The following is a 26470-nucleotide window of genomic DNA, read 5'->3' on the forward strand; positions in this document are numbered from 1 at the left end:
TGAATGAATGAATGAATGAATGAATGAATGAATGAATGAATGAATGAGCGAACATGCCATTTCACCTCATGTATCTTGTGAACCCGCCAGGCCCAGGCCTGATGTCATAGCCTCTACCCATGGCCCGAGTCTCCACTCCCCTGCATGTCTGCTGGCCACAGCGCGAACGCCGAGGCACCACCCTTCCCAACCCCAGCTCCGTCCCCTTCCCTGCCGGGGTACCCCTGTCCCTTTCCCCGCCGGCTTCGCAGTCCCGGGACCGCCAGCCTACAGCTCAGCCGGAGGTGTCCCCGCCCACAGCCAGGATTGGAGGACAGAGGCAACGCCCACCCGCCCGGCGGCCTCCTATTGGCACGGCTGCCGCCAGGGGCGGAGACAGGGCCGGGCGCCAGCTGATGCCGTCCAGGCCGGAAAAGCTCAGGCCAGTGGCGAGCGCGACACGTCCGCGCGGCCTGGCGGAGGTGAGTGCGCCGCGGCCGGACGGGCGGGACGGGCGCGGAGGACAGCGAGAACCGTGGCGCGCGCTCACGTCCGCGTCACTAAGGGCTGCCCTCGGCCAAGCGCAATGCCCTGAGCTCGTAGTCGGCCCGGCCCGGGGACCTTGCTGGCCGAGGAGGTCGTCAGTCAACTCTTGTCTTCCAGACCTGGAGGACCCAAGCTTCCGGACGACGAGGAACCGCCCAACATGGCCTCGGAGGTGAGTGGGACCTCGGGGACGCCAGTCCTCCCAGCCTCGAAACGAGAGGTTGGGGGCGCCAGACCTGCCTCGGGCCACCCTGCTGGGAATCCCCTTTCAGGAAGCCTTCGCCCCAAACACTCCCAGGCGCATCTTCTGGAGCTCAGCAGTCACCTTTACCGGGACTAATCAGTGTCCCCAGGCAGCCCTTATGGCAAACCCACCAACCCACGCTACTAGGGGTAGAGTGGCTCTCCGCTGACCTCACAGTGATGCCTGCCTGGCCAGGAAAACTGCTCCCACGCCTTCAGCCCCCCACCTCTTCATTCCTTCTTCCCACGTGTCCTGTCAGGTCCCATCCCGTACCACACCCTTTCTGCTACAGCAATTGTCCGTGTTTGTAGAATAAGTCTCAGCCCCTAAAGTGTTCTTGTTCTTGACTGTGGCATGTGGAAAGAGCCAGGAAAAAGGGGAGGTCGCCCCGTGGCTCCAGCAACCCCTGTGCCTGATCCCTTCCCGTCTCACTGGACGCTGTTCCTTAGGATCAGCGACTCCTGGCTTCTCTTCCGGACCACTGAGATGCCGGAGTCCCAGGCACAGGTTTCCTTCCTTGGGCCTCAGTTGATTTATCTGGCAGTGGGGGGTAATAATAGGTGTCGGCCTCCCTCTGAAAAGCACTAGATTATGAGGCCATTGCTTTGGACCCTTCAGGTTAAAGCAGCTGTTTGATGCTTGATGAAGGGAACTCCAGGAAGCAGGAGCTGTGGGTTCCAGCACCTTCTGGCCCTCATTACCTAGCAATTAATTTCCTCTTTTTCAGTGCCCTTTAAGCTTCTGGGTCATGGGAGAGGGCAGGGGGGCAGGGCCTGGACTTTGGAGCCAAACAGACTTGGTTTCTGTACCAGTAACTTGAGCCCTCTGAACCTCTTTCCTCATTTGTGAAATAGGCGTGATATTGTGATATTGCCCACTTCATAGAAGGCTGTAATAACATACATCGAATCCCTAGCACAGGACTGAGCAACAGTAGGTGCTCAGTCAATGGTAGCTAATCACAACAGTACTGATTTCTGCTTTGGGAGGCTGAGGCAGGAAGATTGCTGAAACCCAGGAATTCCAGGTCAGCCTGGGCAACATAGTGAGACCCTGTCTCTACAAAAATATCTGAGGCTGGGTGCGGTGGCTCACGCCTGTAATTCCAGCACTTTGGGAGGCCGAGGTGGGCAGATCACGAGGTCAGGAGATCAAGACTATCCTGGCTAACACGGTGAAACCCCATCTCTACTAAAAATACAATAAAATTAGCATGGTGGTGGGTGCCTGTAGTCCCAGCTACTCAGGAGGCTGAGGCAGGAGAATGGCATGAACCTGGGAGGCAGAACTTGCAGTGAGCTGAGATGGCACCACTGCACTCCAGCCTGGGCAACAGAGCAAGACTCCATCTCAAAAAAAAAAAAAAAAAAAAAGGAAAATTACCCAGGTGTGGTTGTGTACAACTAGAGGCAGAGGCAGGAGGATCATTTGAGCCCAGGAGTTTGAGACTGCAGTGTGCATGATCTCACTACTGCACTCCAGCCCAGGCAATCTCAAAACACAAAAAACAAAAAACAAACAAAAAAACCCGCCAGGCATGGTGGGTTACGCCTGTAATCCCAGCACTTTGGTATGCCAAGGTGGGCGGACCACCTAAGGTCAGGAGTTTGAGCCCAGCCTGGCCAACATGGTGAAACTCCATCTCTACTAAAAATAGAAAAATTAGCCGGGCGTGGTGGGGCATACCTGTATTCCCAGCTACTCGGGATGCTGAAGCAGGAGAATCGCTTGAATCTAGGAGGTGGAGGTTGCACTGAGCTGAGATTGCGCCACTGCACTCCAGCCTGGGTGACGGAGTGAGACTGTTCTAAAAAACAAAACAAAACAACAACAATAAAACCACAGTGATCTCCTTTTTTTTTTTTTTTTGAGACAGAGTCTCGCCATGTCGCCCAGGCTGGAGTGCAGTGGCGCGATCTTGGCTCACTGCAAGCTCCGCCTCCCAGGTTCATGCCATTCTCCCGCTTCAGCCTCCGAGTAGCTGGGACTACAGGTGCCCGCCACCACACCCGGCTAATTTTTTGTATTTTTAGTAGAGACGGGGTTTCACCGTGTTAGCCAGGATGGTCTCAATCTCCTGACCTCGTGATCCTCCCACCTTGGCCTCCCAAAGTGCTGGGATTACAGGCTTGAGCCACCGCGCCCGGCCAAACCACAGTGATCTCCTAAAAAACGAAAGAAAAAAGCATGGCGTGATGGTGCATGCCTATAATCCCAGCTACTCAGGAGGCTAAGCCAGGATTGCTTGAGGCTAGGAGTTCAAGACCCGCCTGGGCAACATTGTGAGTCTCTGTCTCCTTGTGGGGGTGGGGGAAAATGACCTCCTGCCTTGGGTGTCATTGGCAGGACTGGTGGGACCTGATGGGCATGGGTGGACCTGTCAGTCGCTGTCCATCTCCCTTCCTTCCCAGCGTCCCCTCGGCTCCCCCTGCCCTCATTCACCCCTTGCTGAACCTACCTTTTCCTGGACCGTTCTGGCACCATCACGGGGTATTACTTGGCTGAGGCCTGTACCAGCGCTGCAAGGGTGACCTATGCCCTCCTAATGGGCATGGTGTATGGACTGATAAAGTCAGTCACCCAGCTAGTATGTGATGCCAGGCACTGGGTTAGCTTCCTGCAAAACCGACACCTACTCCACCCTAGAGAGTGATGTACAGATAAATTCCCCCACACTGACCTTGAGGGGAGGGTGACTGGGATGTAGTAGGGCCTGGAGGGGACCTGCCCTGTGCTGCAGTCAAGGGAGGCATGGCCACACCAAGCCTGTAGAAGGCCCTGAGGCTAGGCTGGGCACACAGCAAGTGGTTAGTGGAGAGCCCATGGTAACAGAGACCTCTCCTACATAAATCTCACCAAACTCCTGACAAGAGAGGTCTGAAATTAGAGGCCAAGTACAGTGGTTTACACATGTAATCCCAACACTTTGGGAGGCCAAGGTGGGAGGATCGCTTGAAGCCAGGTGTTCAGTTCAAAACCAACCTGGGCAACATAGCAAGACCCCAGCTACCACATTAAAAAATAAAAGAAATAAGCCAAGCCGGGTGTGGTGGCTCACACCTGTAATCCCAGCACTGTGGGAGGCTGAGGCAAGTGGATCACTTGATGCCAGGAGTTTGAGACCAGCCTGGCCAACATGGTGAAACCCCATCTCTAATAAAAATACAAAAATTAGCCAGGTGTGGTGGTGCATGCTTATAATGCAGCTACTCGGGAGGCTGAGGCAGGAAAATCGCTTAAACCTGGCAGGTGGAGGTTGCCGTGAGCTGAGAGGGTGCTGCTGCACTCCAGCCTGGGCGACAGAGCAGGACTCTATCTAAAAAACAAGCAAAAAAAACTAGCCGGTTGTAGTGGTGTGTGCCTATAGTCCCAGCTACTTGGAAGTCTGATGCAGGAGGATCGCTTGAGCCCAGCAGCAGGAGGCTGCAGTGAGCTGTGGTGGCACCACTGCACTCCAGCCTGGGTAAAAGCAAGACCCTGCCCCTAAAAGAAAAACGAAATGTTTGAAACTTACATTTTAATAACAACAAGATAAAGAAGCTCAACTCAAGGAAGAATGAATAAGCCCTACCAGTGATTTGGGAGCAATGACAGATTTTGTTAACTAAAGAAGCAAACTCCAGCAGTGAGGACGTGACACCAAATCCCCAAAAGGGTCAAAGCTCTGGGTCACAGATAAAATCTTCCAGAGCAGTTGTTCTCAGACTGTCATTCTTGGCCATGATAATTATCGCCCAGGAACTTGCTAGAAATGGAAACTTTCGGCTGGTCGCGGTAGCTGACACCTGTAATCCCAGCACTTTGTGATGCCGAGGCGGGTGGATCACCTGAGGTCAGGAGTTCGAGACCAGCCTGACCTACATGGAGAAACCGCCATCTCTACTAAAAATACAGAAAAATTAGCTGGGCGTGGTGGCAGACACCTGTAGTCCCAGCTACTTGGGTGATCGGAGGCAGGAGAATTGCAGACCACAGGCATTCAGAGAAATAAACAAAGTAATTTCTTTCTTTCTTTTTTCTTTTTATTTTGAGACAGAGTCTCACTCTGGCACCCAGGCTGGAGTGCAGTGATGTGATCTCGGCTTACTGCAGCCTCAATTTGGGCTCAAGATCCTTGTGCCTCAGCCTCTTAAGTAGCTGGGACCACAGGTGTGTACCAGCACTCCTGGCTGGTTTTTGTATTTTTTTGTAGAGATGGGATCTTGCTATGCTGCCCAGGCTACAGTTAGAAATTTATATCAGGTAGAACCAAGAAACACATTATATGCCCCTCATTCTTCCTCTTTAAAATTCCCTTCTTGCCTTTTCCCTTTTCATATGTTAGGTTTTGAGCTCCTTGGCCTTTTTTTTTTTTTTTTTTTTTTTTTGCAGCTTATGGAAAATTGACACTGAGCTTGATAATGTTGTGAGAGAAAAGGAATTTCAGGGAAACAAGAAAGAGAGGCCAGGTGTGGTGACTCACGCCTGTAATCCCAGCACTCTGAGAGGCTGAGGTGGGTGGATCACCTGAGATCAGGAATATGAGATCAGCCTGGTCAACATGGTGAAACCCTGTCTCTACTAGAAATACAAAAATTATCCAGCAGGCATGGTGGCGCACACCTGTAGTCCCAGCTACTCAGGAGGCTGTGGCAGGAGAATCGCTTGAATCCAGGAGGTGGAGGTTGTGGTGAGCCAAGATTGTCCCATTGCACTCGAGGATGTGTCTCTTTTTTTCAGCAGCTGCAAAGTGGTAGACACCATTTCATGTCATAAAATTGATTCAAAGATTCTTGCCTGAATAAGGTGTGTAACTGATATACTCACAAAATTTGTTCTGTTTCCTGTTGCTAAAAGTGATACTTGGGAACAAGATACTAAAACATGCAGAAAATGGATGAATCTCAAAAACATGCTGTGTGGAAGAAGCTAGACCCAAAAGAGCATCCCATATAATTCTATTGATGTGAAATTCTGGAAACACCAGATCTAATCCATAGTGACACAGAGCAGATCAGTGGTTGCCTGGATCAGGGTTGGAAGGTGGATTGACTGGGAGGGGTCAGAGGGAACTCCCTGGAGTAATGAGAAAGTTTTTTTTTTTTTTTTTTTTTTTTTTGAGACAGGGTCTCACTTTATCACCCAGGCTGGAGTGCAGTGGCTCAATTTCGGCTCACTACAACCTCTGCCTCCCAGGTTCAACCAATTCTCCTGCCTCAGCCTCCTGAATAGCTGGGATTACAGGAATGCACCATGACACCGAACTGATTTTTATATTTTTAGTAGAGACAGGGTTTCACCATGTAGTACAGGCTGGTCTTGAACTCCTGACCTCAGGTGATCAGCCTGCCTTGGCCTCCCAAAGTGCTGGGAGTACAGGCATGAGCCACCGCACAAACCTAGGGAAAGTTCTTTTTTGTTGATTTGTTTTTGTTTTGAGACAGGTTCTCACTGTGTTGCTCAGGCTGGAGTGCAGTGGTGCTGCCTCAACTCACAACAGCCTTCCTGACCTGAGTCTAGATGATCCTTCCACCTCAGCCTCCCACGTAGCTGGGACCACAGGCCTTTGCCAACATGCTTGGCTAAATTTTTAAATATTCTTTGTAGAGATGATATATAACTATATTGCCCAGGCTGGTCTGGAACTCCTGGGGTCAAGCAATGCTCCCACCTTGCCTTCTCAAAGTGTTGGGAATACAGGTGTGAGCCATTGCACCTGGCCTTAATTTTTTTTTTTTTTTTTTTTTTTTTTTTTGTGACAGCATCTTGCTCTGTCGCCCAGGCTGGAGTGCAGTATTATGGTGATAGCTCACTGCTGCCTCCAACTCCTGGCTCAAGTGATCCTCCTGCCTCAGCCTCCTAAGAAGCTGGGACCACAGGTGCATGCCACTATGCCTGGCTAATTTTTAAAAAAAAATTGTAGCCAGGTATCTCCTATGTTGCTGAGGCTGTCCTGGAAGTCCTGGCCTCAAGCAATTCTCCCAGTTCAGCCTCCCAAAGTTGGGACTACAGGCATGAGCCGCTGCACCCAGCAGAAAGTTTTATATCTTGATAGTGGCAGTGGGTATTCAGATATATCCATTTGCTAAGCCTCATCAAACTGTACGGTTAAAGCGAGACCCTGTCTCAAAAAAACCTATACACTTAAAATAAGTGCATTGTATTGTATGCAAACTATACTTAAATAAAGTTTATTTTAAGTAATAAAACAACTGTCTATGAAAGTATTTATGCAAAGGGGAGGGAGTCTTTGAAGACACTCAGAATTCAGAGATTATTTTTAGGTCTTGTCAAAAAAAGAACAAAACCCAAAAACAAAAACCTTTAACCTCAAAAACCATACAAGAGGGCAGCTGAGGTAGGAGATCAGAAATGCCTGTTATTCTAATTGGATGTTGTATTTGATAATTGTTGTCATGATATTGATATTAAAATATTAAAGTAACAAAATATCAAGTGACATCTCTGTAGACAAAGATATAAACACTTGTATTTATTTACATATGGGCTGAGCATGGTGCCTCACACCTGTCATCCTAGCACTTTGAGAGGCAGAGATGAGAGGATCACTTCAGGCCAGGAGTTCGAGACCAGCCTAGTCAATATAGCAACACCCCATCTCTATTAAAAAAAAAATCTGGCCGGGAGCAGTGGCTCACACTTGTAATCCCAGCACTTTGGGAGGCCGAGGAGGGTGGATCATGAGGTCAGGAGTTCAAGACCAGCCTGGCCAACATGGTGATATCCTGTCTCTACTAAAGAATCAAAAATTGGCTGGGCATGGTGGCTGCCGCCTGTAATCCTAGATACTTGGGAGGCTGAGGCAGAATTGCTTGGACCCAGGAGGTGAAGGTTGCAGTGAGCCAAGATTGTACCACTGCACTCCAGTGTGGGCAACAGAGCAAGACTCTACATCAAAAATAAAATAAAATAAAATAAAATAGAGGAGGAAGAGGAGGAAAAAGAAGAAACAGCTAGGAGTGGTGGCTCATGCCTGTAATCCCAGCAATTTGAGAGGTGGAGGAGGAGAGGAAGAGGAAAGGAGGAGGAAAGGGAAACAGCCAGGCCAGCCGTGGTGGCTCGTGCCTGTGAGGAGGAGGAAGAGGGGGAAAAAATGGAGGAGGAGAAAAAGAAATGGAGGAGGAGGAGAAGCAAAAAGAAACGGAGGAGGTGGAGGAAAAAGAGATGGAGGAGGAGGAGTTGGAGGAGGTGGAGGAGGAGGAGGAAAAAGAAATGGAGGAGCACGAGGAGGAAAAAGAAACGGAGGAGGAGGAGCAAGAAATTGAGGAGCAGGAAAAAGAAATGGAGGAGGATAAAAAGAAACGGAGGAGGAGGAAAAAGAAATGGAGGAGGAAAAAGAAACGGAGGAGGAGGAAAAAGAAACGGAAGAGGAAAAAGAAAAGGAGGAGGAAAAAGAAACGGAGGAGGAGGAGGAAAAAAATGGAGGAGAAGGAGTTGGAGGAGGAGTTGGAGGAGGAGGTGGAGCAGGAGGAGGTGGTTGAGGAGGAGGTGTTGGAGGAGGAGGAGGTGGAGGGGGAGGAGAAGGAGGTGGAGGGGGAGGAGGTGGAGGTGGGGGAGGAGGAGATGATTGAGGAGGAGGTGTTGGAGGAGAAGGAGGTGGAGGTATTGGAGGAGGTGGAGGTGTTGGAGGAGGTGGAGAAGGAGGAGAAGGAGGTGGAGGTGGAGGAGAAGGAGGTGGAGGAGGAGGAGAAGGAGGTGGAGGAGAAGGAGGAGGTGGAGGAGGTGGAGGAGGAGGTGGAGGTAGAGAAGGAGGAGGTGGAGGAGGAGGAGAAGGTAGAGAAGGAGGAGGTGGAGGAGGAGGAGGTGGAGATGGAGGAGGTGGAGATGGAGGAGGTGGAGGAGGAGGTGGAGGAGGGGGAGGTGGAGGTGGAGGAGGATGTGGAAGAGGAGAAAGAAACAGCTAGGCCGGTGCCAGGTCTCATGCCTGTGAGGAGGAGGAGGAGGAAGAAAAAGAAAGGAGGAAGAGGAGGAAAAATAAACAGAAGGAGGAGAAAGAAACAAATAGCCAGGCAGGGGCGAGGTGGCTCATGCCTGTGAGGAGGAGGAGGAGAAAGAAAAAGATACAGGGGAGGGGGAGGAGGAAAAAGAAATAGAGGAGGAGGAGGAGGAGGAGAAAGAAAAAGAAAGTGAGGAGGAAAAAGAAACAGCCAGGACCAGCAAGGTGGCTGATGCTTGTGAGGAGGAGGAGGAGGAGGAAAAAGAAATGGAGGAGGAGCAAGAAACAGCCAGGCCAGGTGAGGTGGCTCATGCCTGTGAGGAAGAGGAGGGGGAAAAAGAAACAGATGAGGAAGAGGAGGAGGAGGACAAAGAAACTGCCGGCTCACACCTGTAGTCCCAGCTACTGGGGAGGCTGAGGTAGAAGAATCGCTTCAACCCGGGAGGCAGAGGTTGCAGTGGGCTGAGATCGTGTCACTGCATTCTATCCTGGAGACAGAGCCAGACTCCATCTCATCTCAAAAACAAAACAAAAAAAAAAATTAACCGCCAGGTGCAGTGGCTCAGGCCTGTAATTCCAGCAATTTGGGAGGCAATGAGAATTACTGAAATGCAGTAAGAATTACCGGAATGTTGAACCAAGACAGGAAGTGAGCATGTGCCCTTGGAAAAATGGCACAAATACACTAGCTCAACACAGGGTTGCCACAATCCTGTAATATGTCAAAAAAAAAAAAAAAAAAAAAAAATTGGACCAGGCAAGGGGCCGGGAGGAGTGACTCACATCTGTAACTTCAGCACTTTGGAAGGCCGAGGCAGGCGGATCACCTGAGGTCAGGAGTTCCACACCAGCCTGGCCAACGTGGTAAAACCCCGTCTCTACTAAAAATATAAAAATTGGCTGGGGGTGGTGGCAGGTGCCTGTAATCCCAGCTACTAGGTAGGCTGAGGCAGGAGAATCACTTGAACCCGGTGCGTGAAGGTTACAGTGAGCCAAGATCGTGCCATGGCACTCCAGCCTGGGCCACAAGAGCAAAACTTCATCTCAAAAGAAAAGAAAAGAAAAAAAAAAAAAAAAAGGGCCAGACGGGCTGGGTGCAGTGGCTCATTCCTGTAATTCCAGCACCTTTGGGAGGCCGAGGTGGGCAGATCACGAGGTCAGAAGTTTGAGACCAGCCTGGCCAACATGGTGAAACTGCATCTCTACTAAAAATAGAAAAATTATCCTGGTGTGTTGGCAAGCGCTTGTAATACCAACTACTAGGGAGGTTGAGGCAGGAGAATCACTTGAACCTGGGAGGTGGAGGTTGTAGTGAGTGAAGATTGTGCCATTGCACTCCAGCCTGAGCGACAGCCAGACTCCATCTCAAAAAACAAAACAAAACAAAACAAAACAAAACAAACAAAAACCCCAAAACCAAAATTGATATTTCCCGTGTACATTCGACCTTGACTGTTGCTCATTCAACCCAGTGCAGCTCAGTGCCCCTCCCCTGGCCCTGAAGAGACCATTCTGGCCCAGATATGTCCTGGCTCGGAGTAGCACCTTCTGCTACCACACTGGGCCTCCCTCTCAGTGCCCAAGGGGAGGCACCTCACTTTGATCTCCCCATAGGATCCTATTATGCCTGCCAGTAAGGATAGGCGCTTGGTCCTAGAGCAGAGTGGTCTGCCGTCAGACCAGCCAAGCACTCCAGGTGACCTCAGCCTGCCCCAGGCCTTCCTCTAGGTTGGTACTGATTGGTTTGGCTGCAGTCCCATGTATTAAGCAGTTGTTTTTATTACTCACAACCCAGGCAGGGTAGTCCGGGAGCCTGCTGGGGGAGGTGGTGCCAGGCTCCCAGCTGAGGGGCAGGCTGCCTCCAATTCTGACTGGCTGGCCCTAGTGATCAGATCCAGCGCCCCACCTGGTGCTTTGCGGGAGATCTAGGCTTGGTGGGGCAGCTGGGGGGTAATGAGCAGGACCAGTTCAAAAGATGGGGTGGGGGCAGAGGCTCTCTGCAGGGCAGAGTCCTTTGGCAGCTGGGGCTGTTGGGCATGGAGGGGTCAGCTCACAGCTCAGGGCTAGAGCATGGTAGAGGTCTCTGGGGTGCACATAGGAACTAGGAGTGGAGCTAAAGCCTGTCCTATCCCCTGCGAGCCCTCCCTTAGTTACCGCTGGCATTTCCCAATTCCTTCCTGAGCACCAGGAATATGTATTATGCATATTATGTATGCAATTTGCAAATGTTTTATCTGATTGAATGCTCAAAATAAGGTTATCACAGGTACTGTATTATTTTTAAGAAGGAGTCTTGGCCAGGCGTGGTGGCTCAAGCCTGTAATCCCAGCACTTTGGGAGGCCAAGACGGGCGGATCACGAGGTCAGGAGATCAAGAACATCCTGGCTAACACGGTGAAACCCCGTCTCTACTAAAAATACAAAATACTAGCCGGGCGAGGTGGCGGACGTCTGTAGTCCCAGCTACTCGGGAGGCTGAGGCAGGAGAATGGCCCGGGAGGCAGAGCTTGCAGTGAGCTGAGATCCGGCCACTGCACTCCAGCCTGGGCGACAGAGCGAGACTCTGTCTCAAAAAAAAAAAAAAAGAAGGAGTCTTGCTGTGTCCCCCAGGCTGGAGTGCAGTGGCACCATCTCTGTTCAATGCAACCTCCTCCTCCAGGGTTCAAGTGAATCGCCCGCTTCAGACTTTCAAGTAGCTGGGACTACAGCTGCCCGCCACTGCGCCTGGCTAATTTTTGTATTTTCAGTAGATACGGGGTTTCCCCATGTTGGCCGGACTGGTCTCAAACTCCTGACATCAAGGGATCCACCCACCTGGGCTTCCCAACCCTGGGTTTTTATAATAGGCCCCAGGCTAGGTGGTTAACAGAGGTCTGGGGCATTGCAGGGGGACAGAGGAGGACATATGTCCCCATTAGCCATTGTAGAGTCGCATCCACAAAAAGGACATCAGTGAAGTGATGTGCCCACCTCCACCCCCACCTCATCCCAGTCCTGGGCACTAGGGCTGCTTCCCAGGTACTCTGTACCCCTCCCCGATCTGTCCCGTTCCCTGGCCTCTGCCTGCTTTCAAAACATAGATATAGCTGACCCCTTGGCTCATGCCTATAATTCCAGCACTTTCAGAAGCTGTAGGATTGCTTGAGCCCAGGAGTTCAAGACCAGCCTGGGCAACATAGATCCTGTCTCAACATATTTCCTACAATTTTTTTTTTTTTTTTTTTTCTGAGACAGAGTCTTGCTCTGTCACCCAGGCTGGAGTGCAGTGGCACTATCTTGGCTCACTGCAACCTCTGCCTCCCGGGTTCAAGTGGTTCTCCCGTCAAGCCTCCTGAGTAGCTGGGACTACAGGTGAGCGCCACCATGGCTAGCTAATTTTTGTGTTTTTAGTAGAGACAGGATTTTACCATGTTGGCCAGCATGGTCTTGATCTCCCGACCTCGTGATCCACCTGTCTCGGCCTCCCAAAGTGCTGGGATTACAGGTGTGAGCCATTGCACCCAGCCCTACAAAATGTTTCAGAAATGTCTAGGTGTGGTGGCACATGCTTGTCCCAACTACTGCACATGCTTGTCCCAACTACTGGGGAGGTTGAGACAGGAGGATTGGTTGAGCCCAGGAGTTTGAGGCGGCAGTGAACTATGATGGTATCTCTGCACTCCAGCCTGGGTAACAGAATGAGACCCTGTCTCTAAAAAAGAATTAAAAAAAAGATTTTTAAATGACAAAATGGGCTGGGCTCAGTGGCTCATGCCTGTAATCGTAGCACTTTGGGAGGCTGAGGTGTGTGGATCATCTGAGGGCAGGAGTTCTAGATCAGTCTGGCCAACATGGTGAAACCCCATCTCTACTAAAAATACAAAGCTCAGCCAGGTGTGGTGGCGCATACCTGTAATTCCAGCTACTTGGGAGGCTGAGGCAGGAGAATCAGGCTTGAACCTGGGACGTGGAGGTTGTAGTGAGCCAAGATCGTGCCACTGCGCTCCAGCCTGGGTGACAGAGTGAGACTCTGTCTCAAAAATAAGAACAAAACATAGATGCTACGTACCATCTCTCTGCCATTGGCTCCTGGGAGTAAGGGGTCACTCAGTGACCTCCTAGAAGGCCAGGGACAATGGGGGTTGTCAGGGTGCTCTTCAAAGCCAAGGGAGCAGTAGGAATTGGGATCTTAGTCTGACTCCAAGCTGTGAGGGAGAGAGTTGCAGGGCACTTAGGCTTGTTGAAGACCATCAGTGCCTCTTTGCCTGCCCCTGCAGCAGAAGTTCAGGACACCAGAGCCAAGACCAGAGGCCCTGGTGGAACAGCGGTAAAGAGCATGGGTTCTGACTTCAGACTGCTGGGCTGCAGCCCTGGCTCTCCCACCCCAGGTAAGGGCAGGCTGCATGCCTCCCTGTGCCTCAGTTTCCCCTTCTGCATAGTGGAATTGTATTGATGCCTACCCCAGAGGGTTGTGTCATCAATTAGGATGGCACCTGGCCCTTGTTCAGTGGCAGGAAAGGTTCCAGAAGCTTGGCTCTGGTCCCAGGGGTGCCTCAGGCCCTGCCACCATCTCCTTGGGGTGGTGCCATGTGGTGGGAAAGACCCCAACTTCAAGCCCAGACTCAGTGGCTCATGCCTGTAATACCAACACTCTCAGAGGCCGAGGCGGGAGGATCATCTGAAGTCAGAAATTCAAGACCAGCCTGGGCAAGATGGTCAAACTCCTCTCTACTAATGATCCAAAAATTAAGCGGGTATGGTGGTGCGTGTCTGTAATCCCAGCTACTCGGGATGCTGAGGCAGGAGAATCTCATGAACCCAGGAGGCGGAGGTTGCAGTGAGCCAAGGTCGCGCCACTCACTGCACTCCAGCCTGGCTCTGTCTTGGTGTTCAGCCACGTGGCCGTGCTCACTCCCAGGGTAACTCTGGGAAGGTCTCAGCCTCCTTGTCTTCCCAGTTAGAATGATCCGATGCCCCTGCTGCCATCAGACGTGGTGAGTTTCCCGAGGACTCTCTGCAAGAGGTGCTGTTCTGGAGGGTGGAAGCGAGACTAATTGTTCTGCTCTCCTGGCCAGAGTGGCCCGGCAGGGCTTCTTACCAAGGCCAAGATGGATGGTTTTACGTTGAACTAATTATATACACAAGTGCTGTTTAACTGTGTGCCTTGATGACCTCCTCGCTCCTTTAATGACCTCTGTGGCCCACATGGCTCATGGGTAAAGGTGTGCTGGGCCCGAGATGCCCCCTCCCAGGGTGCACTTCCAGGACTCAGCTCCTGGACAGGGACAGTCAGTCATCAGGGATAGGGTGGGACCGGGGCAGGGGCTCTCGGCTGCTGATGCCTGCTCACCTGACCCCCTGGCATTGCTGCTACCTGCTATAGGTGGCTGAGGAGTGGGCCCAGGGCACCTTCAAACTCAACCCCAATGATGAGGACATCTACACAGCCAATGAGTGCCACCTGAAGATACAACCCCTAGAGCCCCACTGCTTTCCTGGCCTCCCCTCTCCACCTTGCCCGGGGCCACTTTGAGCATTAGCACCGTCATTCTGTGATCATTGGTGAAACCTCAGGGAAGCCACACATGGGACGGAGCTGGAATGATCAGGTGTCTCTAGCCCCTCCGCCCCTCTTCAGGCCTAGGTCCTCTTGCGCCTGCCCCCAAATAAAATGGGTGTGAGAGGAGGCTGCTGCATGTTTCCTGTCCTAGCCTGGCTCCTTGGTTGCTGGGCTTTCTGGGGCTGGCCTGTGGGGACGGTCAGGGACTGGAGAGGCAGAGCCGGGTCACCTGTAATCCCAGTACTTTGGAAGGGCAAAGTGTGAGGATGCTTGAGGCCAGGAGTTCAAGACAAGCCTGGGCAACAGGAGACCCTGTCTCTACCCAATAATAAATAACTAGCACAACGTGGTGGCCCATGCACATAATCTCAACTGCTTGTAAGGCTGAGGTGAGAGGATCACTTGCGCCTAGGAATGGAGGCTGCAGTGAGCTATGATCACACCACTGTATTCCAGCCTGGACAACAGAGTGAGACCCTGTCTCTAAGAAATTAAAAAAAATTTTAAAAACTGGAATTGGAGAAAACTGGGCAAGGGCAGTGAGAGTCATAGATGGGAAGGGAAGAGGGGGCTCCCATCACAGCCTCTGCCCTGTCCAGGCCCCATCCCCTTCAAACAGGGTATCACAGTGACCTCCTAGGCCAGAAGTGGAGCGGTGGCTCATACCTGTAATCCTAGCACTTTGGGAGGCCTGGACAGCATAGCAAGACCCCAGCTACTGCATTTAAAAAAAACAAAACAAAACAAAAAAACTAGCCAAGCTGGGCGGATGGCTCACACCTGTAATGCCAGCACTTTGGGAGGCTGAGGTGGGTGGATGACCTGAGGCCAGGAGTTTTGAGACCAGCCTGGTGAAACCCCATCTCAAACTCCATACCCCCGGCCAGAAAAAAAAAAAAAAAAAAAAAAAAGCAGTGCAGTGTGTGGTGGCACACACCTGTAATCCCAGCTACTTGGGAGGCTGAGACAGGAGAATCGTTTGAACCCAGGAGGCAGAGGTTACAGTGAGCCAAAATTGCCCCACTGCACTCCAGCCTGGGCAACAGAGGGAGATTCCTTCTCAAAACAAAACAAAACAAAAACACACACAAAAACAAACAAATAAGCCGGGCACGGTGGCAGGTGCCTGTAATCCCAGCAACTTGGGACACTGAGGCAGGAGAATCGCTTGAACTCAGTGATCGGAGGTTGCAGTGAGCCGAGATGGAGTCACTGCACTCCAGCAATCCTGAGGAGACTTAAGAACTAAACATAGTATGGTCCTCTGGATGAGATCCTGGCACAGGAAAAGGACATTAGGGGAAATAGTAAAGAAATCGGAATCAAGTTGAACCTTAGTAACAGTGTATCAGTATTGGTTTATTGGGGCTGGGCATGGTGGCTTACATCCTAGCACTTTGGGAGGCTAAGGTGGGGAGATCCTGAGGTCAGGTGTTAGAGACTAGCCTGGGCAACATAGCGAGACCACATCTTTCTAAGTTTTTTTTTTTAGTTAGCATGGTGGTATACACTTACAGTCCCAGCTGCTAAGAAGGCTGAGGAGGGAGAATTGCTTGAGCCCTGGAGTTTGAGGCTGCAGTGAGCTGTGACTGTGCTACTGTGCTCCCATCTGGTCAACAGAGCAAGACTCCATCTCTCCAAAATTTTTTTCATTAAAAAAAAATTTTTTTTTGAGATGGAGTTTTGCTCTTGATGCCCAGGCTGGAGTGCAGTGATGAGATCTCGGCTCACTGCAACCTCTGTCTCCTGGTTTCAAGCGATTCTCCTGCATCAGCCTCCTGAGTAGCTGGGATTACAGGCATGTGCCACCACATCTGGCTAATTTTGTATTTTTAATAGAGATGAGGTTTCTCCATGTTGGTCAGGCTGGTCTTGAACTCCCAACCTCAGGTGATCGGCCTGCCTTGGCCTCCCAAAGTGCTGGGATCATAGGCGTGAGCCACCATGCCTGGCCTTAAATGTTTTTTTAACTGAAACATGGTCTCACTATATTGCCCAGGCTAGTCTTGAACTCCAAGACTCAAGTAATCCTCCCACTTTGGCCTCCCAAAGTGCTGGGATCATAGGCTTGAGGTACCATGCCCAGCCAGGTTTTTACCTGTAGCAATTTACCATACTAATTTAAGATGTTCATAAGAAGGAAGCCAGGTACAAGGGTATGTGTGAACTCTCTGCTGTCTTGGCAATTTGTCTGTAATTCTAAAACTTTCAAAATTAAAAATGTACTCAACTTCTCAATGTGCTGCTAAAGAAAAAAGTAATTAAAAAATTAGAAGTGTTTTATTTTTAAAATCTTCCTTATTTATTTTTTTGAGACAGGGTCTCGCTCTGTCACCCAGGCTGGAGTGCAGTGGCACGATCTTGGCTCACTGCAACCTCTGCCTCCCAGGTTCAAGCAATTCTTCCACCTCAGCCTACCAAGCTGCTGGGATTACAGGCATGCACCACCACGCCCGGGTGATTTTTGTATTTTTAGTAGGGATGGAGTTTCACCATGTTGGTCAGACTGGTCTTGAACTGGCTTCAAGTGGTCCACCCGTCTTGGCCTCCAAGGTGCTGGGAATACAGGCGTGAGCCACCCTGCCTGGACTTTTTTTTTTTTTTTGAGATGGAATCTTGCTCTGTCGCCCAGGCTGGAGTGCAGTGGCGCGATCACGGCTCACTGCAAGGTCCACCTCCTGGGTTCACACCATGCTTCTGCCTCAGCCTCCCAAGTAGCTGGGACTACAGGCATCCTCCACCACACCTGGCTAATTTTTTGTATTTTTAGTAGAGACAGAGTTTCACCGTGTTAGCCAGGATGATCTTGATCTCCTGACCTCATGATCCACCCACCTTGGCCTCCCAAAGTGCTGAGATTACAGGCGTGAGCCACCGTGCCTGGCCTATTTTTAAAATCTTTTTTAGAACCAAGGTCTTGTTATGCTGCTCAGGCTGGATTCTAACTCCTGGGCTTAAGCAATTCTCCTGCCTCAACCTCCTGAGCAGCTGAGACTATAAGCACGTGCCACCACACTCAGCCAAAAAGTTTATATGTTTTTTTAAAAAAGAGAGGGCTTAGGACTTACTGGAGCACAGACGTCAAATAGCAGCCGAGTCCACAATTGTGCTCCCTTCCCTCTGGATCTTCCTTCCTGAGTGCCTGTGAAAAGCAAGCTTTGGCCCTCCCTGTGCGGCTCCAGCCCGCCGGTGATTGTCGTTTCCTGACGGCCAGTCCTGTGGACTCTGGGCTTGCTTAGCCAACCCCACAAATGTAGAAGCCAAGCTTTTACCAGTACACCTGTCTGTGTAGATGTATGTCTCTATATAGCTTGTTTGTTTGTTTGTTTGTTTGTTTGTTAGAGACGGAGTCTAGCTTTGTCATCCAGGCTGGAGTGCAGTGGCACAATCTTGGCTCACTGCAACCTCCGCCTCCCGGGTTCAAGCGATTCTCCTGCCTCAGCCTCCCAAGTTGCTGGAGCTACAGACATGCACCACCACGTCTGGATAATTTTTGTATTTTTAGTAGAGACAGAGTTTCATCATGTTGGCCAGGCTGGTCTCAAACTCCTGACAGGTGTGAGCCACTGTGCCTAGCCAGAAGCCAACCTTTTATTAATAAATCTATCTATGCAGATGTGTGTCCCTATATGTTTATGTATATCTAAATCTGTGTATCCTACTGGTTCTGCTTCTCTGGTTTGAACCCTAACACAACTAGTTTTTTTTTTTTTTTTTTTTTTTTTTTGAGTTGGAGTCTTGCTCTGTCACCCAGGCTGGAGTGCAGTGGCGTGATCTCTGCTCATTGCAACCTCCACGTCCTAGGCACAACTAGTATTTTATAATCTGTTAGGAATTCATATGTTTTTCAAAAGATCAAACTACATATTTAAATACATTTCAAATACAACTTTTTAAAATCATATTGTGAAGCATTCAGTAAGATTCTATATTATTAGGCCAGGGACAGTGGTTTATGCCTGTAATCCCAGTACTTTGGGAAACCAAGGCGGGCAGATTGCTTGAGCTCAGGAGTTTGAGACCAGCCTGGGCAACATAGCAAGACCCTGTCTCCACAAAAAATAGAAAAATTAGCTGGGCATGGTGGTGTGTGCCTGTAGTCCCAGCTGCTCGGGAGGCTGAGGTAGGAGGATCACTTGAACTCAGGAATTTGACGCTGCAGGGAAGCGTGATTGAGCCATTGCACCCCAGCCTGAGTGACAGAGTGAGACCCTGTCCCACCCCCCCCAAAAAAAGTGCATTATATAATTCTATTGTAAACTATTAGCAAATAAAATGAAAGAAAATTACTATTTAAAAATGGGCCAGGTGCAGCACTTTGGGAGGGCACAGCAGGTGGATCACTTAAGACCAGGAATTTGACACCAGCCTGGCCAACATCGTGAAACCCCATTTCTACTAAAAATGCAAAAGTTCTCACGGTGTGATGACACGTGCTTGTAATCCCAGCTACTCAGAAGGCTGAGGCAGGACAATCTCTTGAACCCGGGGGCGGGAGGTTGCAGTGAGCTAAGATGGCGCCACTGCACTCCAGCCGGGGCAAAGGGGCGAGACTGTCTCAAATAAATAAATAAATAAATAAATAAATAAATAAATAAATAGGTAAACAATGGGTTCAAATGGACATAAAGATGGAAATAACAGACACTGGGAACTCCACAGGTGGGGAGGAAAGGAGGGGAAAGGTTGAAAAACTACCTGTTGGGTACTATGGTCAGTGTTTGGGTGATGGGTTCACTAGAAGCCCAAACCTTAGCATTTTGCAGTGTACTCATGGAACACACCTGCACATGTGCCTCATGAACCTAAAGTTTAATAAAATAAAAATAATAAACTTAGTGCAATAAACAATTATAGATGTTTACTCATAAAACACTGAAGATAAAATAGCACTGATGGTCTCAAAAAAAAAAAAAAAACTCATTCTGTCACACAAGCTGGAGTGCAGTGGTGAGATCTCAGCTCACTACAACCTGTGTCTCTTTGACAAGCAATTCTCGTGCCTCAGCCTCCCCAGTAACTGGGATTACAGGCGCACACCCTCCGCCTCCTGGGTTCAAGAGATTCTCTTGCCTCAGTCTCCTGAGTAGTTGCGATTACAGGCACCCGCCACCATGCCTGGCTAATTTTTGTATGGTTAGTGGAAACGGGGTTTCATCATGTTGGCCAGGCTGGTCTTGAACTCCTGATCTCAGGTGATCCACCAGCCTCGGCCTCCCAAAGTGCTGAAGTTGCAGGCATGAATCACTGTGCCAGGCCAAATATTTTTATTTGGAAGGAGGGAGCACAGCCTGCCCTGGGTACACATGGGGAAACTGAGACTGCAGAGGAAAGAGCTGGACCAGGACACCTGGGAAAGGTGACTTGAGAAGGCCCCTAGACTGTCTGCTCTCCAGAGGGCTCCAGGGGAAAAGAGGGGAATGAGGTGGGAGGGAGAGGCCCTGGGTGGAGCAGACGGCCACACCATGAACCCTCCCAGAGACTAGACAGAGAGGCGCTCCACACACCCCACTCTCCCTCTGCCGTATCTCACCCCCTCCTCTGTCCACACAGGTCAGCCCAAGGACAACCCCTCGGTCACTCTGTTCCCGTCGTCCTCTGAGGAGCTCCAAGCCAACAAGGCCACGCTGGTGTGTCTCATGAGTGACTTCTATCCGGGAATCTTGACGGTGACCTGGAAGGCAGATGGTACCCCCATCACCCAGGGCGTGGAGAGGACCACGCCCTCCAAACAGAGCAACAACAAGTACGCGGCCAGCAGCTACCTGAGCCTGACGCCCGAGCAGTGGAGGTCCCGCAGAAGCTACAGCTGCCAGGTCACCCATGAAGGGAGCACCGTGGTTAAGACGTGACCCCTGCAGAATGTTCGTAGGTTCCCAACCCTCACCCCACCCACAGGGGCCTGGAGCTGCAGGATCCCAGGGGAGGGATCTCTCTGCATCCCAAGCCATCCAGCCCTTCTCCCTGTACCCAGTAAATCCTCAATAAATATCCTCTTTGTCAACCAGAAATCCTGTCCCCTCTCTTCATTTCTTATCTCATATAATTTGATACTTCTCCTGGGTTCTCAGTGTGGCGTTGGGGGAATCCTGGCACCAGTGGGAAAGCAGCCTGGAGGGGAGGATCACAGTCTCCCAGGTGTGTCCCCTGGGGAAATAGGCCAGGATAGGAGGAGTCGGCTCACTGAACACCAGTCCCTCCATTCTCCCATCTCCCCTTCTTCCTTGCAGCTCAACCGCCAACTCACTGTCTACTTTCTGGAGGGAGCTATTTCTAGCTGAACCTCCAGATACACCCTCTTTCCCTGTCCTGGTCTGGATCCTCTACCCACCCACGGCCTCTCTTTCCTCAGCCTGGAAATCCTACGCTGGGCCTGGAGCCCCTCTGCTTCTGGCCCTGGCTCCTGGAATGCCCTCCTTCCTCTCTGCCCAACTCCCCACCCCCGAGGGCTGGACTGTCCAGGACACTCCAACACCGTGAAATTCATGAGCTCTTAAATTTTGGGCCCACCTCGATTTTTCACCTGACAGCAGATTCAGAGGTGTGAGAAAAATAGGAGGATGCCAGGAAGGAAACACATGAAAGGCCTGCAAGAGGCTCAGGACACTTGCAAAAGATAGGCTCTGAGCTCCCCAGGAACCAGTGCAAGAGGGGTGATGGCTCCATCATTTCTTTCTTTCCTTTTTTTTTTCTTTCAGATGGAGTCTCGCTCTGTCGCCCAGGCTGGAGTGCAATGGCGTGATCTCAACTCGCTATAACCTCTGCCTCCCGGGTTCAACCGATTCTCCTGCCTCAGCCTCCTGAGTAGCTGGGATTACAGGTAGTGCCACAATGCCTGGCTAATTTTTGTATTTTTATTAGAGACAGGGTTTCACCATGTTGTTCAGGCTGGTGTGCCCCATCATTTCTAAGAGATTAAACAAGTCTTTGCTCGAGGGAAGTTGGTGTCTTCAATGCTGAGGCCAGGCAGCTTCATGATAATTAAAAGTGGGGATGTGTTTGTTTGTTTGTTTGTTTGTTTGTTTTGAGATGGAGTCTCGCTCTGTCGCCCAGGCTGGAGTGCAGTGGCCGGATCTCAGCTCACTGCAAGCTCTGCCTCTGGGTTTTACGCCATTCTCCTGCCTCAGCCTCCCGTGTAGCTGGGACTACAGGCACCCGCCACCTCACCCGGCTAGTTTTTTGTATTTTTTAGTAGAGAGGGGGTTTCACCATGTTAGCCAGGATGGTCTCGATCTCCTGACCTCGTGATCCGCCCATCTCAGCCTCCCAAAGTGCTGGGATTACAGGCTTGAGCCACCACGCCTGGCCAGTGGGGATGTGTTTTACCCAAGGCCTTACTATTGATGGGATTTGGGCTCTGACATATGCACAGGTGACTGCCTGGCAGCCCTAGGACATGGAGATTTTCTCAGATGTTTGGCACAGAAAGTCACTGGCCATCTTTGGAGGAAGCATCATTTTTGGGGAACACTTCTCCATTGGATCCTGAGCCTCAGGTGGAAAACCAGGTCCTGTGTTGGGAATTTCTCTGGGAGGCCCCCTGGGTCTGGGGCTCCAGCTGCTCACTGAGAAGGTGTGATGGGAGAGAGCATGGCCCAGCCACACCCAGCCCTTCCTGCATGGTTCCTGCTGAGCAGGGTGTTAGAGGGGTGGGGGCACCAGCAGTGGTCAGGCCTGTGTTTCTGTGGGTGGGGCCAGGGAGGGACTCTCGGGGCATCCTAGGGAGTCTGTCCCATGACTCCTGTTTGACTTTCCTGTGGCTGCTGCTGGTCTGGAGTCAGACGTCCAAAATGAATCCTAGAGTGCTAAAATCAGGGTGCCAGCCCAGCCAGGCTCCTTTTGAGGGCTCTCTGGAGAATCCATTTCCAGGATTTTTCCAGCTTTTAGAGGACACCCTGGGCTCCTGTCCCCCTCCTCCTACTTCAAAGCCACAGCTCAGCATCTTCAAATCTCTCTCCCACTCTTCTCTCTCTCTCCCTACCCCTCACTGTCTTCTCTCACCCTCCCTCTTTCTCTCCTTTTCTTTTTCTCCAGCCCTACACCTGCTCTCACTCTGACCCTCCTGCCTCCTTCTTTCCCTTATAAAGACCCCACCTTGGACCCACCCAGATAACCCAGGATCATCTTCCACCTCAGGCTCCTTCACATCCTCACATCTGTAAAGTCCCTGTGGCCACACAACACAGCACATGGACAGGTCCCGGGACTGGGACACAGCCATCCCTGGGCCCTAATTCAGCCACCCACAGCTCCTTTCCCTCCTTCCCCTCTCCTTCGGGTATAAAAGGAGTGCAGAGAGGCTGGTCAATGAATACACACTTACAGTTAGATGCAAGGAGTGTGTTCTAATGTTGTATAGCAGAGTAGGGTGGCTATGGTTAGCAATAATGTATATTTCAAAATAGCTACAAGAGAGAACTTGAAATATACTCAACACATAGAAATGATAAATACTCAAGGCCATACCCCAAATATCCTGACTTGATGATGACATATTGGATGCACGGAACCAAACAGCACATGCGCCTCATAGAAATGTCCAATATTATGTATCAGTATAATATTTTCTATGAATAAGAAAGGCAAAAAAAGAAATTAAGCATAAACTAGGCATTTGACTTAGCAATTCCAGCCCTATGAATTTATCCAGAAGAAATGAAAGCATGTGTTCCAAAACGAAGTGTACATAAATGTTCTCAGCAACCTCATTCACTACAGGCAACAACTGGAAACAACCCAAGTGCCCGTCAGCTAGAGAATGGATAGACCCACGTGGTCTGTGCATGCAGTGGAGTGCTGCTCAGTTATACAAAGAAAAGAAACTATGGATACAGGCCACAGGAGGGATGAACTTCAAAACATTACAGTAGGTGGAAGAAGTAAAACTCCACGAGGGAAGCTGGTGGGTATGGACATATTTTTGAACTGGCTGAATTTTACTGTGTTCATTGGGGTTTTAGGTATTGAGTCCCTGTTGACCAGGTACTGTGCTAAGTACGGCCATTAGAGAAATGAGAAGCAGGCGCCATCTCCATTGGATGAGACTCACCCCATCAGCCATTTCTGAACACTCAGGTACCTCAACTCTCACTGCTCACATTTGCAGGCTTTACTTAATGCCACTTAAATCTCCCTATTCCCCAAGTCTTCTTTCTTTTTTTCTTTTTTTTTTTTTTGAGATGGAGTCTTGCTCTGTCGCCCAGGCTGGAGTGCAGTGGCCGGATCTCAGCTCACTGCAAGCTCCGCCTCCCAGCTTTATGCCATTCTCCTGCCTCAGCCTCCTGAGTAGCTGGGACTACAGGGGCCCGCCACCATGCCCAGCTAGTTTTTTGTATTTTTTTAGTAGAGTTGGGGTTTCACCATGTTTGCCAGGATGGTCTCAATCTCCTGACCTCGTCATCCGCTGGTCTCGGCCTCCCAAAGTGCTGGGATTACAGGCTTAAGCCACTGTGCCTGGCCTCTTTTTTTCTTTTCTTTTTTTTGTTTTAGACAGAGTCTTGCTCTGTCACCCAGGCTGCAGTACAGTGGCACCATCTCGGCTCACTGCAACATCCGTCTTCTCGGTTCAAGTAATTCTCCTGCCTCAGCCTCCCAAATAGCTTGGATTACAAGTGCCCACCACCAAGCCTGGCTTATTTTTGTATTTTTAGTAGAGACGGGGTTTTGCCATGTTGGCCAGGCTGGTCTCGAACTCCTCCAGACCTCAAGTGATCTGCCCACTTAGTCTTCCCAAAGCATTGGGATTACAGGCAAGAGCCACAACGCCTGGCCCCCAAGTCTCCTTTCTTTCCAACTCCCCTTATGAGGCACAACTTTTTAAAGCAATCCCTGCCATACCCATGGCTTCAATTGTTTTTTATGTGCTCTGATGACAGACAATAAAATTTAAATGTTGTTTTTATATAACAGCTTTATTTTACATGACACCTCATTCACGATGATCGTAAATTCAAAGTTACGCTAAGAAAGTAGTAACTAATAGATTGTCATAAGAAAATAATAACTAAAATTTAGTATGTAAATTTTAGGAAATTTCATAAATGGTGTGTGTGTATTTTTTAAAACATGAGTTGTGATGTCACAGAATGGACTTAGCCTATAGAAGTTTCTATCCAACTTTCTACCAGAGAACTCCATTTCAATGCAATACATAAGAGTCCAAAACTATCTTTTTTTTTTTTTTTTTTTGAGATGGAATCTCGTGCTTTTGCCCGGCTGGAGTGCAGTGGCATGATCTTGCTCACTGCAAACTCCACCCCCCAGGTTTAAGTGATTTTTCTGCATCAATCTCCCAAGTAGCTGGGATTACAGGCGCCCGTCATTGCGCCCAGCTAAGTTTTTATAATTTTAGTACAGATGGGGTTTCACCATGTTGGCCAGGCTGGTCTCGAACTCCTGACCTCATAATCCACCCAGCTCAGCCTCCCAAAGTGCTGGGATTACAGGCCTAAGTCATTGTGCCCAGCTGAAAACTATCTTATTCCCCATACCGCTTCCTCTTCCTACATTCTCTGTGTAGGAGAAAGTCGCTGTTATTTACCCAGTCCTTCCAACTAGAGCCTTAGCAGCGTGTTTTTCCTTTTACTTCCCCTGTTCTTCCTCATCTAATCAGCTAACGCTTCCTATTCTGTCTCCCAAATGATCACAAAACTTTTCCATCCACTTCAGTCATTTCCACTGCCTTTAGCCTTATCTGTTCTCCTAGATGAACATAATCTCTCTCTTTTTTTTTTTGAGACAGAATCTCTCCCTGTTGCCCAGGCTGAAGTTCAATGTCGTGATCTTGGCTCACTGCAACATCCACCTCCTGGGTTCAAGTGATTCTCCTGCCTTAGCCTCTCGAGCAGATGGGACTACAGGCACCTGCCACCACGCCAGGCTAATTTTTGTATTTTTAGTAGAGATGGGGTTTCACCATGTTGGACAGGCTGGTCTCGAACTCCTGACCTCAAATGATCCAGCCACCTTGGCCTCCCAACATAATGTCTCTTAATTGGTCCCATTGCTTCCATCAGTCCTACTCTATTGTGCAGAGAGACCTCACTGCAAACACATCTGATAGAGACTCCTCACCTCTGTGTAGTTCAGTGACTCTCATGCTTCCAGAATAAAATTTAAACTCTACTTAAATCTGCTGGACAGTGAATGAGCCTTTGTATTCCAGATTCATCCACTGTCCAGCAGTGTAGCCTCAGATAACTGAACTAAGCCTTTGTTTGCTCATCTGCCTGAACTCACTGAGCGGTTGTGGGACCTTGGGGAAGTTACTTGACTTTTCCAAAATGTGTAAAATGGGACTGTTTCTGAGGGTTAAATGAGTATGCCACAGTTGAAACAGTCATGTACATAATACTTGCCAGCTGTTGACTATTCATCTTTATCCTATGAGGACAATGGTACCCCACTGTGGGGTTCTCAATTTTGTATAAGAAAATAAAACTTTATGATTTGTTAGTGAAAGAAATATCTGAGGCCAGAGGTGGTGGCTCATGCCTATAATCCCAGCACTTTGGGAGGCCGAGGCGGGCGGGTCATCTGAGGTCAGGAGATCAAGACTAGCCTGACCAACATGGTGAAACCCTCATCTCTACTGAAAATACAAAAATGAGCCAGATGTGATGGCGTGCACCTGCAGTCCCAGCTACTCGAGAGGCTGGTGCTGGAGAATCGCTTGAACCTGGGAGGTGGAGGTTGCAGTGAGCCGAGCTCATGCCACTGCACTCTAGCCTGGTGGATAGAGCAACACTCCATCTCAAAAAATAAATAATAAAAGAAATATCTGAGTACCCCTGCCATGGAAAGAAGAAACAGGAAGAAAAGGGAGTTGGTAAGTCGTAGCATTACAGAGCTGGGAAGGATGTGTTCAGTTCCTATTTTATAGACCAGGAGGGGAAAGTGTGATGTGTCCCAGGCTTTCATTCAGGATACACAGCCATGACTCTCTATTGAGAGTGGGACCAGGGCCCTGGGCGTAGCTATGGTCAAGTTGCAGACAAGGTCTAACACTTGTAAGACAGGAGAGAAGCATTTAGTTATAAAAGCAGTCAAAAATTTGTGTATAACTACATTTAGTGAACAAATGAAAGCTGTCAGGCTTAGAAAAACAGAAATGCTGGTGGAACTGACTTTAGTAACCGGGGTTTTCTTTCTTTTGTTTTTTTGTTTTGTTTAGTTTTGTTTTTCAGATAATTTCACCTTTGTCACCCAGGCTGGAGTGCAATGGTGC

At 49.8% G+C, this 26470-nt stretch overlaps 1 protein-coding gene and 1 long non-coding RNA gene across 2 annotated transcripts; both read left to right on the forward strand.

Annotated features, from left to right (window-relative positions):
• The first annotated feature begins 48 nt into the window (after positions 1-48).
• Positions 49-21004, forward strand: LOC111522019 (immunoglobulin lambda-like polypeptide 1). Its single transcript, XM_023185736.2, has 4 exons — positions 49-461; positions 643-697; positions 19798-20108; positions 20943-21004. Exons 1-3 carry the CDS (start codon positions 120-122, stop codon positions 20094-20096), a joined length of 696 nt encoding a protein of 231 aa, XP_023041504.1. The 5' UTR covers positions 49-119; the 3' UTR covers positions 20097-20108; positions 20943-21004.
• Positions 21005-26470, forward strand: LOC111522024. Its single transcript, XR_002725132.2, has 4 exons — positions 21005-21064; positions 22963-23110; positions 23205-23319; positions 26417-26470. It is a non-coding gene; the product is annotated as an uncharacterized LOC111522024 (long non-coding RNA).

The sequence above is a fragment of the Piliocolobus tephrosceles genome, chromosome 19 (genome assembly GCF_002776525.5).
Source record: "Piliocolobus tephrosceles isolate RC106 chromosome 19, ASM277652v3, whole genome shotgun sequence".
In the NCBI taxonomy this organism is placed as follows: Eukaryota; Metazoa; Chordata; class Mammalia; order Primates; family Cercopithecidae; genus Piliocolobus; species Piliocolobus tephrosceles.